This window comes from Hemiscyllium ocellatum, chromosome 9 (genome assembly GCF_020745735.1).
Source record: "Hemiscyllium ocellatum isolate sHemOce1 chromosome 9, sHemOce1.pat.X.cur, whole genome shotgun sequence".
Classification (NCBI taxonomy): Eukaryota; Metazoa; Chordata; class Chondrichthyes; order Orectolobiformes; family Hemiscylliidae; genus Hemiscyllium; species Hemiscyllium ocellatum.
The window spans coordinates 63,600,189-63,613,919 of NC_083409.1; the positions used below are offsets into that span (position 1 = coordinate 63,600,189).

General features: G+C 38.4%; 1 protein-coding gene across 2 annotated transcripts in view; it reads right to left on the reverse strand.

Moving 5' to 3' along the window:
* Nucleotides 1-2,345: 2,345 nt before the first annotated feature.
* Nucleotides 2,346-13,731, reverse strand: part of LOC132818745 (FYN-binding protein 1) — a 67,529-nt gene continuing 56,143 nt past the window's right edge. For both annotated transcript variants that reach the window (XM_060829798.1, XM_060829799.1), the window contains 6 exons: nucleotides 13,179-13,198; nucleotides 13,058-13,088; nucleotides 7,146-7,260; nucleotides 4,932-5,094; nucleotides 2,499-2,532; nucleotides 2,346-2,424 (listed from right to left, as the gene is read on the reverse strand). In XM_060829798.1, the coding sequence (XP_060685781.1) occupies nucleotides 2,412-2,424; nucleotides 2,499-2,532; nucleotides 4,932-5,094; nucleotides 7,146-7,260; nucleotides 13,058-13,088; nucleotides 13,179-13,198 (376 nt within the window). In that variant the 3' untranslated portion in view covers nucleotides 2,346-2,411. The remainder of the gene's footprint in view (nucleotides 2,425-2,498; nucleotides 2,533-4,931; nucleotides 5,095-7,145; nucleotides 7,261-13,057; nucleotides 13,089-13,178; nucleotides 13,199-13,731) is intronic.

Here is a 13,731-nt window from a genome sequence, read left to right on the forward strand (position 1 = left end):
GCACTTTAATAAAAGATATTGTTAATTATCGATCATTGCTTTTCATCTGTGCAATCAGAGGATGAATCTGTTTTGTTGGGTTCACTACCCCTAATGGATAAGACCCATCACTGAACTAATGACAGGGCTTAAACATTGTTGAAAGGAGATAATTTTGTTTTGTCTTGCAGTCATTAGGACCATGATATGAGACATCACTGTAAACAGCATAAGAGGGTGCTGATTGAACTTAAATGCCAATGATATCCGAACCAGCTAGAACAATTAACTGTTGATCTTAATTCTCAGACCAGTAAGTAGACTGATTAGACATTGTTGCTGTGGGTATGCAGCAATAATTGTAAGAAAAGGAGTCACGGAAGCAGTCAATGAAACAGGTGCAATGTATGTTAAAATTCCTTTTACCTATGAGTACTTTGTGTTCCTTTCTATCTGTGTGCATTTAACTAGCCAGCTTTTCCATTGAATCTTGATTTGTATGTGCCCCATTTGATCAGGCTCCACAACAGCCTTTATGATGAACTAGCAATACCAAAGTCATTAACAGCCATTGACAGTGCATCTCCATACCCTCATTTTTTAAGGACTTATCTAATCTTGAGCTCCTGCACAATACCCTGGATAATTATCTGAACAGTACTGTAGCATTTCTACTTAGTTACTAATCCATTGCCACAAGGAATGCTGTTATTGTCAGCACTAATTGTCTGTCATCTTAAAAAAAAGCCATCCACTATCTCAATTTCCAGTGAGCTTTCAATAGTCATTAAAATGATCAGTTTCAGTTTGATACAAGTCCAAGTGTTCCTGCAGCAAGATCTAGATCTGAATTTAAGACATATGTTTAGAAATGTGTGTCAGGATCTTGTTGAAGTCTGGTGTACACTCACACACATTAAATTTCCCATACAAACTTTACAAGTGTGATTTTCATTGACCTGAGCCCTCTGCAAACGTGTAGACTTTGGCCAAATTTTCTTGGAAAGTTACCCTCAGTGATCTGCAAAGCTCTTGCCATCATTCTACGATCACCCATTTGCTAACTCACTTGGACTTTTAGCAAGTGAATACAGTTGCTACTGTTTAGAAAGGGGTTGGTGTCCACCCTTCCATCTCTTCTTACATCTGACAACCTGCTCTGGAAATGATTCTGCTGGGAATCAGGTATCACAGCTTAAAAAACAAATCTGTGTTAGTGCTTTGTGTTCTGACTAGAAAATCTAGATCCTTAAGTGTTCAGTCTGCAAAATAGGTGCACCATCTCTAATATCACTGATCCAAAAATCCTATGTTTCACACTGGAAAATACATATGTATTCTACTAAAGATACAATCCAGCTTAATTGACCCTTTTCCAGGTGTACTTGGAACTGAATGCTACTGGCATGAATCTTTTTCACAGATGATCGAAGGAATAACTGGGGTAGAATTAAAAAAACAACAAATGGAATTGAAGTTCATTCACAAAATAGTCACAGGACAACTATATTCTCTTGAAATTAGTTTAATAGACCATATTAATCTTTAATGATGGTGAAGTTTAAAGTATACAATTTTAGAAAACAGACTTCATGCTATTAATAGGATCTTGATTTTGAAAGTTACTTGCCCCCAGAAACAGATGAAATGTGAATAATTAATAAAAGTCTAAAGTAACTGCAAGTGTTCTTCAGAGTGGCAAGTTTTCTGCCAATTAACAAAAGACCACAAATGCTTGTGAAAATGTCAAGATTCCCAAAGATCAAGTTACCTTTTGACCTTTGGAAGCTGATCAGTAAAATCATTTTTGGAGTGACTTAAATCATGTGTAAGTTTAAATTCAGAATGTCAAATCCCCTTAGATGGGTTTCAATTCACAGGACACTTGTGTCATTGAAATTCACAAAGTACCAAGATGATTTGCATTATGTAAATAGCAGCACATCTTTAATAAAAAAACTAGTTTCCCACCATAATGTGGACAGGTAAAATTCAACAGCAAGAAGAAAACCTGTATTGGTTATTTTCTTGTTGGGCTAGCAAAAGTCTCAAGTAGTCCTGTCATTTTAAATTGTGTGACAGGTTTGTGTTGTGAAGTTATCAGCGCACTTTGTTTTATATTTTATTCATTTTAATCAGTCAAATATGTTTTTTGGATTCAAATACCCATTTATGTGCCTCTTGCTCAGATAGTTATCTATCTGATGACACTATCTGCCGTATCTTGCCAGCTTTTTAAAAAATAATCCTTCTGGAATTCAGTGTTTTTTCTTTCAATATCTTACATTGCAATAGACAGGCATTTTGATGTGCTGTTGAAATGACTGTGGATTAAAGTGACAGCTATAAATATTGCATATACAGAAGTTCTTTCATAAATCAATAATTTTCAAAATAATGATTTCTGTTCATTTTCTTCCGAAGCATTCCTGTTAATTCTGGTTTCTGTAAAGAAAAAGAGCTGTCATTGTTTGAACTTAATGAATTTTTTTTTTATTTTAAGCAAAAATGGTCCTTACCCAAATATTAAATGCCGTACATGAACATAACCATCTAAAAGAAACAAACAAAACACAATCAGATCTTTTTGTAGACATGTTTCAATTTGTTAAGTAGTCGGTTTTAGAAAAAATAAGAGCATTTTCATTTCCACCAATTTTATGTAACAAATTATCTTATGTTCACATCCAAATCATCTATATAAATGATAAGAGGTATGGTTAGTAGATACCAAAATTGGAGGTGTAGTGGACAGCAAAGCAAAAGTTACCTCCGAGTACAATGGGACCTTGATCAATTGGGTCAATGGATAGGGAATGGCAGATGGAGTTTAACTTTAATTAATGTGAGATGCTGCATTTTGGAAAGGTACATCAGGGCAGGACATGTCCACTTTCATGTTAAGGTCCTGGGGAGTGTTGCTGAACAAAGAGACCTTGGAGTGCAGGTTCATAGTTCTGTGAAAGTGGAGTCACAGGTAGATAGGATAGTGAAGGCGGCACTTAGTTTGCTTGCATTTATTGCTCAGTGCATTGAGTATAGGAGTTGGGAGGTCATGTTGTGGCTGTACAGACATTGTATTTTAAAAATGGCCTAATCAGTGTGCAATTTTGGTCTCCCCCCTATAGGAAGGGTGTTGTGAAACTTGAAAGGGTTCAGAAAAGCTTTCCTGGGATGCTTCCGGGTTGGAGGGTTTGAGCTGAAAGGAGAGGCTAAGAAGGCTGGGGCTATTTTCTCTTGAATGTCAGGAGTCTAAGGGGTGACCTTATGGAGGATTATAAAAGCATGAGGGGCATTGATAGGGTGAATAGACTGTCTCTTTTCCCTGGGTTGGTGGAAGAGTAAAACTAGAGGGCATAAGGTGAGAGGAGAAAAATTTAAAAGGAATGTATGGAATGAATTGTCAGAGGAAGTGGTGGAGGCTGATACCTTTTTAAAATGTTGGAATTTTATTTGATGGATATATGAATAGGAAGAGTTTAGAGGGATATGGGCCAAGTATTAGATTAGATTGCCTACAGTGTGGAAACAGGCCCTTCGGCCCAACAAGTCCACACCGACCCGCCGAAGCGCAACCCACCCATACCCCTACACTTACCCCTTCACCTAACACTACGGGCAATTTAGCATGGCCAATTCACCTGACCTGCACATCTTTGTGACTGTGGGAGGAAACTGGAGCACCCGGAGGAAACCCACACAGACACGGGGAGAATGTGCAAACTCCACACAGTTGAGGCGGGAATTGAACCTGGATCTCTGGCCCTGTGAGGCAACAGTGCTAACCACTGTTCCATATTGACAAATGGAACTAGATTTATATAGATTATATGGTTGGCATGGATAAGCATCTGCTTCCATGCTGTATAACTCTGACTCTATCTCAAACTATCTAAAACCTAAAAGTGGTAAACAGCTGTTCAGAGTTCCACCTGATGTTGATTACAAACTAAAAAAAAAGGTGTTCCTTGGTACTTGTCCTATCAGTCACTGAGAAATGGCAAAACTATTTATATAATTATTTTAATCATAAGGGTTGCATGAATTATTAAGGAACCTAACTATTGAATCAACTACTTATAAACACTAACTCCTGATAAAGGAATTTCACTGAAAGCTAGAGCAAATCTTTGTTAAACATTCACACAGCTGTAGTTTGATCATTATTTACTTTAGAAATGAAAATTAAGCAGTGTAATTATAATTAGAATAGAAAATATCAGGAAGAGGACGGTTAAATAATGATGGCAATAAAATAATTTCAGCCAACACTGCTTGTCAACTCAGTGTGAACCAATACAAAATGAGCGACTAATAGAAGTAGACTATGATATTGACAAGAAATTCCTATCTTTCAGAAGTAAAAAAGGCTCTTGCTGGGACACTTCCCTACATGTGATGAATAACTGATTGGGTAAAGTAGTCACTATTCCAGGACAAGTATACGACATGCAGCAGAGATGTGTAAAGACTAAAATCAAGCTGCACTTAAGTTTCTCTCGTCTGCAAAAGCACAAGGTAGTCCAGTGACGGGGAACTGAAACTGCTAACTTAGAGTTACTAATATCATATGCACTGATCTTACTACGACTCAAACTCATTAGTGAAACTCATTATTAATCAAAAATCATAGCTGGGACTTTCATAATCTGTGCAGCACAGCCCAATGTAAACCTTGACCCAGCAGGACAAACCTTGAAACCACCTGATGAAGAGGTAGCGCCTCAAAAGTTAGTGCTTCCAAATAAACCTGTTGGACTATAACCTGGTGTTATAGGATTTTTAACTTGGTCCATCCCTGTCCAATACTGGCAACTCCAAATCATACATTAACAGAGTACAGATTTGAAATTAATTTTCACCCAAAAAATTTAATACATTCTGTAGTGAGGAAATAAGTAATATTTTTATGCAATTAGAATCCAATGTGTGAAGTAACAATAGTTACTTACATTTGCTTTCTGAGTTTCGACAGATAATTTGGTTTCCTTCTCCAATATCGATTACTTCCAGCTTCTCTCCAGCTTTTATGGGTAAATATAGGGATCCTTTCTTCTCCTGTACAGCATTCTGTTCCACAACTGCAATGTTTTCCACAACTATCTCCTTAGTATACTAGAAAATATTCATAAAAGGTTGAAATAGAGATTAATTTATCATTGCATTGATGCAAATGAGGAATCTCCACTGCTAAGGAACAGCGAGCTTATAACGTCCCTATAATACCATACAGATGTTTCTTAAATAACCTACAGCTTATCTATCATAGGTTCTGGATGTCAGTTCCACATCATACATTCATTGTAAATACTCAGTCTTAAACCTCTATCATTTTAGATGTATGCTCCTTAGTCATGTCCATTATACTTGACTCCATAATAATTGATCATCATGGATGAGAATGAATTTTCTTCAGCTCAATAGACACCATTAAGTTCCTATCCTTGGACTCTGAGCACTAGGCTATGATTCTAAAAATATTTCTGCTAACACATACAATTAGTAGTCAAAAGAAAAAGTTACTTCGTCTTGTATGAAAGCTTCAAGGTTCAAATTCTACATCTTCGTCAACATCAGGATCATTTTCTAACGTGCATCATTTACTCCTTTGTCAACATCTCAACTCTTAATTACCAATGGAATCTTTATCCACTCCTTTGGCATCTCTTGCCTCAGTTATTCTACTGGAATCTTTAAACATCAGGCTTTATAATTTTCAGCTTTTCCAAAACTCCACTACTTAAATCATATTACAACCCTCCAAAATGTTGAATTTTTAAAAATACTTGTTCTCATCTATGATCTTGTGGTGCAGGAGGATTGTGTCCCTACCTCGGAGTTGGGGGCTGTGGCTATGGGAAGTGAATTCATAACACGGTTAAACACACAAACTCAAATACTATCAATACACACCAATCTCTAATGGTATGAGAGGAAGAGATTTTTTTTTAATTTACTCATGGCATGAGCATGTTGGCTGGGTCAACATTTACTGCCCATTCCTTGTTTCCTTTGAGAAGATGGTGGTGGTGAGCTGCTTTCTTGAATCATTGTAGATGTATCATGCCAAATAGACTACAATGCCATTAGGATTCCTGGTTGGCCACATGTTGGAAAGAAATTAGAGCCCATCACCATCATCCACTGCTCGCCGCCGTCGACTTCATTGTTGCATTCTTTAAATCCATTTGACCGCTCATCTACTTCAAAAGCTGCACAATTCTTCAACCATTTCTTCACTTTAATCTTTGGCATAATTGCTGACTGAACATTGTGTCCTTGATACAAGACAATCAGCAATCTGCACTTCTTTTAATCAAAAAATTATGGCAACAATTGCAACTTGCAGGGATGTTGAGGATTAGCCACATTTCTAACATTCTTGCTATGTTATTTTTAGTCACAACTCAGGCGACTGACTGTGTGGAGTTTGCACGTTCTCCCTGTGTCTGCATGGGTTTCCTCTGGGTGCTCCGGTTTCCTCCCACAGTCCAAAGATGTGCAGGTCAGGTGAATAGGCCATAGTGTTAGGTAAGGGGTAAATGTAGGGGTACGGGTGGGTTGCGCTTCGGCAGGTCAGTTTCTACATTAGATTGTATGTAATCTAATCTAAACAACATTCTGCAATTCAGGCAGCTTCATTATAAAGCTATTACTTATGTATATTGGCCTGAAAAGCTGTTGAATACACACCGCTGGCAAATTAAGAGTGGTTCCAATATGGAACGAACTTCCAGAGGACGTGGTGGATGTGGGGTAGAGTTACATTATTTAAAATATATTTAAGAACATGAATAAGAAATGTTTCAAGGGATATGATCCAAGCACAGGAAGGTGAGCCTATTTGGGATTATGGACTGGTTGCATCGAAGAGTCTGTTTTGGTGCTGTATGTGTAGATCACAAGGAGGGGAGGGGTATGGAAAAGGCAGGAGAACACTTCCAAGAAATAGCCTTAAAATTACATGTAAGGGAGGGTTGCATATATCCTACTCATCCCAGATGAAATAGTTGTGCATAGGTGCATGATTATGTAGTGTCTTAAGTCAACAAAACTAAAGCAGGGCTCTTGCTGTTGATCATAGCTTATCCATTATGTATTTTCAGTAACAAACACGTTGTGATGTTTTGCTGAAGTGCATAATTTAATTGGGAAAGTAAACTCACGTTAAACTTTTCTCTAAATTCTTGCTCTTTTAGCATTTTCTTTTTATTCACTTTTGTCTCTTTTTCTTCATTTGGATCTTTTCTCTTCCCTTTAAATATTCCTTTCACCTTCTCTCTAATAAAGTGAAACAAATTTCACAGATATGCATTAGTTCTAAAGGTTTATTAACAAAAACAAAAACAGCATTTGCAGTTTTAAGGGAATTTTTTCCTGCTTTGTAACCAAATTAAATATCTAACAGTAAATACAGTGTTGCCTGTCTAGAGCTTTTGGACCACCTAAAAATTAGACCTTAAGGGTTTTTTTTTCCTAATTGATAAATATTAGGTGTATTTGTTCTAAAATGGCTCTTTCAGCCACTAGGAAAAAGTGAGGACAGCAGATGCTGGAGATCAGAGCTGAAAAATGTGTTGCTGGAAAAGCGCAGCAGGTCAGGCAGCATCCAAGGAGCAAGAGAATCGACGTTTCGGGCATAAGCCCTCAGGAATTCCTGAAGAAGGGCTTATGCCCGAAACGTCGATTCTCCTGCTCCTTGGATGCTGCCTGACCTGCTGCGCTTTTCCAGCAACACATTTTTCAGCTCTTTCAGCCATTTTGTTTTATAAATTAGAACTTTGATCAGATAAGCTTCAATTGAAGAGGCATCGATGCGATGGAACAAATGGCCATTTTCTGTACTATAATTTCTGTGGCTTGTTAGGGATACTAATATTTTGGTATTTTGTTCAAGTAACTCGTGTTCTTTACTTTTCTAACAAAAACAGATCAACTGTAAGTTTCTAGTTACTGAATGTTTTGAAAAGAACATTATTACTGCAATAAAATAAGTAAGTTTTCTCATGTTCTGATTTTCTTTCCTTCCAAAATTACCTTTATTCAGATACATTTCCACTGGTGCTAAATCCACAGTGCACTCTCAGTTGAGAATCTACTACCTTAATATGCAATTTGACTTTGGGCATGTATCTGATGCTTGCTAATCTTGTTCTTGGTCACCTCTATCTCTTATATAAACTTTCTAAATTTAGCAGCAGTGTGGTATCACAATCTGATACTATTTCACCACACCAAAGTAACCTAGAAGCACCAACATCAATTATGAGGTTCTTCTGCAACCCAATTGGAGATCAGCATATCTGATCTGCAGTATTTAGTATTGTTTTTGATGGAATGTTTATTCAAATCAATAAGCAAGGGGAGAGCTCTAACAAAATGCCCACGCTGGAAATCAGAATAAGTTTGAAGAATGAGCAATATATCTAAAATTTACTAATTTGATGTAGACTGTTCTTAACATGTCAAATGTAAGTCACAATTAGAGCTCACTATAATTTTTCTACATTGCACCATAATTTGTTTTCATAACACAATCTCAAATGAACTGTTGTCAAGCAGACAATTTAGACATAAATGGCTGTTATTAGGAATGATCAAGGGATGTTTTATTTCAAGGTATAAGACCATAAGATAAAGAGAAATAGGTTATTCAGCCAATTGATTCTGCACTGCCATTCAACAAGATCATGGGTGATGATAATCCTGAACTCCACTTTCCTGTCTATTCCCCATAACCCTCTACTCCCTTACTAATTAAAAAAAGTCGATCTCAGCCTTAAATATACTTAACTCCTCCTCTACAGCAACCAGAATTCCACAGATTCAGTATCCACTGATGCACTCAACAACACTTCCTTGCACGTATCCTGGATAACTGTAAGGGAAGCACCTGGAGTTCCCAAATAGCACAGCACGTATTCTCCACTGTTCAGGGCAACCCTGCCTTTCTCTATTAGATAATAAACTTCCTTAATATTAGTAGTAAGGATTATTAGTATTACTGAGGAAAATAAAAGGGAAAAGTCTCACTAGCTACTCACTTGCTTTGTATCAAAATCACAAATTTAAAAAAAGGAAATCTAACCAAATGCCTCACTTAAAATTAACTTATGATTTTCCTCCCAGTCCCTCAACTTGGAGAGGGGGAAATAGGTCAGCAATATTAATCAATCTACAGTTTTCCTATGATGTTATTGTTTTATTCTTTTTCCCCCCTCCCCTCCACTTCTTTCACATGCAGGCTTGCCACCCAATCCCCATTTCAGCTGCTGAGTGTCTTCTTGCAGGGTCCCAAAGCCTCAATTTACCTTTTTCACTGTCTCCTGATTCCTCCTCAGTGTAGGGTAGGCTCTTCACAGGTAAAGGGATGACTGCTAAGTGGTACACTTTTGAAAGATAACAAGGGTTCAGAGACAATAGGTTATTGAGAGAGTGAAGGGAAAGACTGGTAGGACTAGGGAACACTGGATAAATAGAGAGATTGAGGCTCTGGTCAAGAAAAAGGGGCATGTGTCAGGTCTGGATGGCTGGGATCAAGTCAATCCCTTGAGGAATACAGGAGTAGAGGTATACTTAAGAGTGAAGTCAGATTCCCTTTTTGCCCTCCTAAGATATCTGCAGTAGATAAGGTTAACGAGAATACAAAGAGATTCTAGAAGTACATTAAAGGCAAAGTAGTAACAAGGGAGAAAATGATCAACTAGTCTGGTCTATGTGTGGATCCACAGGAGATGGGTGAAATACTAAACAAATATTTCATGTCAGTATTTACTATGGTAAAAGACATGGAAACTAGAGAACTTGGGTAAAGGGTGATATTTTGAAAAGAGGTCATATTACAGAAGAGGGGCTGGAGGTCTTAAAATGCATAAAGGTAGGTAAATCCCCAGGACCTGATCCAAATGTATCCCATGACGTTGTGGGAAGCTAAGGAAGAAGTTGCAGGGTCCCCAACAGAAATATTTGTATCAACTGCAGCCACAGCTGTGGTGGCGGAAGACAGGAGGCTGGTTAACGTGGTGCCATTATTTGAGAAAGCTGGTAAGGAAAAGCCAGGGAACTATAAACTGGTAGCCTGATTTCAGTGGTGGGTAAGTTGTTGGAGGGGATACTGAGAAACAGGATTTACATGAATTTCGAGAAGCAAGGATGGATTAAGGATAGTCAGCATGGCTTTGTGCATGGGAAATCATGTCGCACAAACTTGCTTTGAGTTTTTAAGCATGTGGCCAAGAGGAGATTTTGAGGGCAGAATGGTAAACATTGTCTACATGGGAACGAGGACATGCCGCAACCCAAAGGACTAGCCACTCTACCATACATCAGGAGCATTTCCGAACTGACAGCCAGACTGCTGTGACCACTAGGACTCATAACAGCACACAAAGCACCAGCCACTCTCAGACAACAGCTCACCAGAACGAAGGACCCAATACCCAGCATGAGCAAAACCAATGTAGTATACAAAATCCCATGCAAGGACTGCACAAAACACTACATAGGACAAACAGGAAGACAGCTAACGACCTGCATCCATGAACACCAACTAGCCACGAATCGACACGACCAGCTATCCTTAGTAGCCACACACGCAGATGAACACAAGCAACATGAATTCGACTGGGACAATACTACTATTATAGGGCAAGCCAAACAGAGAACAGCCAGGGAATTCCTAGAGGCATGGCAATCATCCACAGATTCAATCAACAAACACATCGACCTGGACCCAATATACCGGCCACTGCAGCGGACAGCAAGAACTGACAACCGGAAGCGGCAGAGACAAGCCACTATAAATGCCGGAGGAAACACCACAGAAGCGCTTCAGGGGAGGCTCCCAAGCACTGAGGATGTCACCTAGAAAGGGGATGGAACGTTTGCAACACAAACTCCCAGCTCGGCGAACAGAACCACAACAACGAGCACTCGAACTACAAATCTTCTCCCAAACTTTGAACATGGTAGACTGTTTATTAAGGTTAGATCACATGTGATCCAGGGAGAACTAGATAATTGGATAAAAAAAATTGACTTGATGGTAGGAGACAAAGCAGTAGTGAGGGTTGCTTTTCAGGCTGGAGGCCTGTGACCAATAGTGTGCCACAAGGATCGGTGCTAGGTCCAATGTTGTTTCATTTTTATAAGTTGTTTCGATGAGAATATAGGGGGCATGGTTAGTAAGTTTCTGGATGACACCAAAATTGATGGTAGATTGGACAGTAAAGAAGTAGCTCAAAGTACCACGGAATCTTGATCATCTGGGTCAGTGGGCCAAGGATTGAAGATGGAGTTTAATTTAGATAAATATACATTTTGATAAGTCCTGCCCTGGTTTTTCTTAAGAGTTAATGAATGGGTCCTAGGGGTTTAGGTACATAGATTCCTTGGAGTGACATCGCAGGTAGACAGGGTGGTGAAGGCAGCATTTGGCACACTCGCCTTCATTGGTCAGAGCTTTGAGGTTAGGTGTTGAAACGTCATGTTATGGTCATGCAAGATATTGGTGAGGCCACTGAGTACAGCGTACGGTTTTAGTCACCCTGCAATGGGATGGATGTTATTAAACTAGAAAGGGTGCAAAAAAGATCTACAAGAATGTTATTGGGACTGGAGGGTTTGACTTATAAGGTAGGGCTGGATAGGCTGGGACTTTTTCCTTGGAGTCAGAAATTGAGGGGTGATCTTATAGAGATTTATAAAATCATGAGGGGCATAGATAATGTTCGCCGAGCTGGAAGTTTTTGTTGCAAACGTTTCGTCCCCTGGCTAGGCGACATCATCAGTGCTTTGGAGCCTCCTCCAAATCTTCGCACAAATCTTGGGCATAGATAAGGTAATAGCCAAAATCTTTTCCAGAGGGTAGGGGGAATCCAAAAATTAGTGGGCATAGTTTAAAGGTGAGAACAGAGAGATTTAAAAGGGATCTGAGGGGGCAACATTTTCACAGAGGCTGGTGCAGGTGAGGAAAAAAAGTGTGTGTGTGTGTGTTTAAAATGATAACATTTAAAAAGACCTTTGAACAGGTGCTTGGATAGGAAAGATCGAGAGAGAAGGATGAGCCAAATGGAGCTAGTTTAGTTTGGGATACCTGATCAGCATGGACAAGTTGGACTAAAGAGTCTGTTTCCATGCTGTATGATTCTGAGGTGGGTCTGAGCATGGGACTCAACTTGTCTTCTTTTCAATGCTCTTGATTCCTTGTGGAGAGCAGTATTGGGTGTGTTTTTATGTTGGGGAAGATGTAAAACCAACTTTATTAGACCATTCTTAGCAGAACTGTGACTACTGCAAAACAAGAGCTTGCCAACCCCATAATGTTTCATTTCAGTGCCTTATTTAATGCCTTAACCTCAGCATTTTAACTTTAATTCTGTGTTGTAGTTTGTTTTTCAACTGCATGCATACACCTACATACATTAAATCAAGGATCTCTAATCTCAAGCATCAATGAATACTATAATCTCTGCTATAAATTAATTATATTAGTTTCTGACCAGAGATTATAATATACCTATTCAATATTATTTATAAAGCACTTGAAGATAAGGACTATAGAAGGATAAAGAACAAGTGATGTTTCAAACAGCTCCATCTAACGATGAAGAGCTTCTTTATCATGAATATAGATAATAAACATTTCACATATTTCATGCATTTGCAATATTTACATTAACTAACAAGATCAAGAATCACAAGCAATGTTTGAAAGACACAGGAAAGAATTAGCAATGCAAAAAAGAGTAACGAATATTTAAAGTGCAATGCTTCTCCAGCCTGACTACACTGTTCTGAGGGAACATTTTAAGTTGATGAAAACTTATCAGCATTCTCAGTGGAAATTCATTAAACCAACAGTAATATCAACGCTTTTTCCTTCTCCAGTATTTCCTTTCCAAGTGCCTTCAGCACTTTCTGGTTTTAGTTTAGCTTTCCAGCAACTGCAGTATTTTGTTTTTATATGGAGGTTCTGCAGTTGAGCTAGAATTAAAATTTTGACCAACTTTTTGCATTCTAATACTTTCCATTATTTCATTTCTGCGGATTGGTTAAGTTTGTAAAAGCATCATTTTACCTGGTTGCCTTAAAATCTGAAACAGGGCCATCTGTGAAATAAAGCAGAACAGTTTATAGAAGTTATCCTTTGAACAGTATATCTATATTTAATTCAGGAAAGATCAAGAAAAACAACTTACCTTCATTATTGCCCTCCACTCTTAAATGGGAGACAAAGAAAAAAACATTAATATCCACAAATCTAACATCTTTAATAAGCAATCATGAAAGCAGTTTTTAACCAGTATTAAGTAGCTACCATTGGAATATGTTTAGTGCAAAACCATGTGATTTTGAAGCAATATGATCTTAAGAGAACTGGAATCACAGAATAAAAAAGCTGATTTACGTCATGCAACTGAAGCCATCACTGCAAAGCCTGATGAACTTTTCCGGCTCAGCCTCACTTTCAAAAGGACCATCCAACAAATACATCAGCAGCTGGATGCCTGTCCAACTTCTCAGCACAATTTATAACTGATCTCCAGGGAAAAATATTGAAATGTTATGTACACCTTGGAAAGGGAATTTGCATTCTGAAATCAACACTATTTTATCTTGAGCAATCAGTATGACAGAATTTGCAGATGGCGAGAATGAGGTGATACGCTGCAGCAAGGTTTTTAAAGAGTTGTCAGCTCTGCAGAATGTTGCCGGCAGCGCGAGAAGATAAATGCAAGAGGATGATCCCAC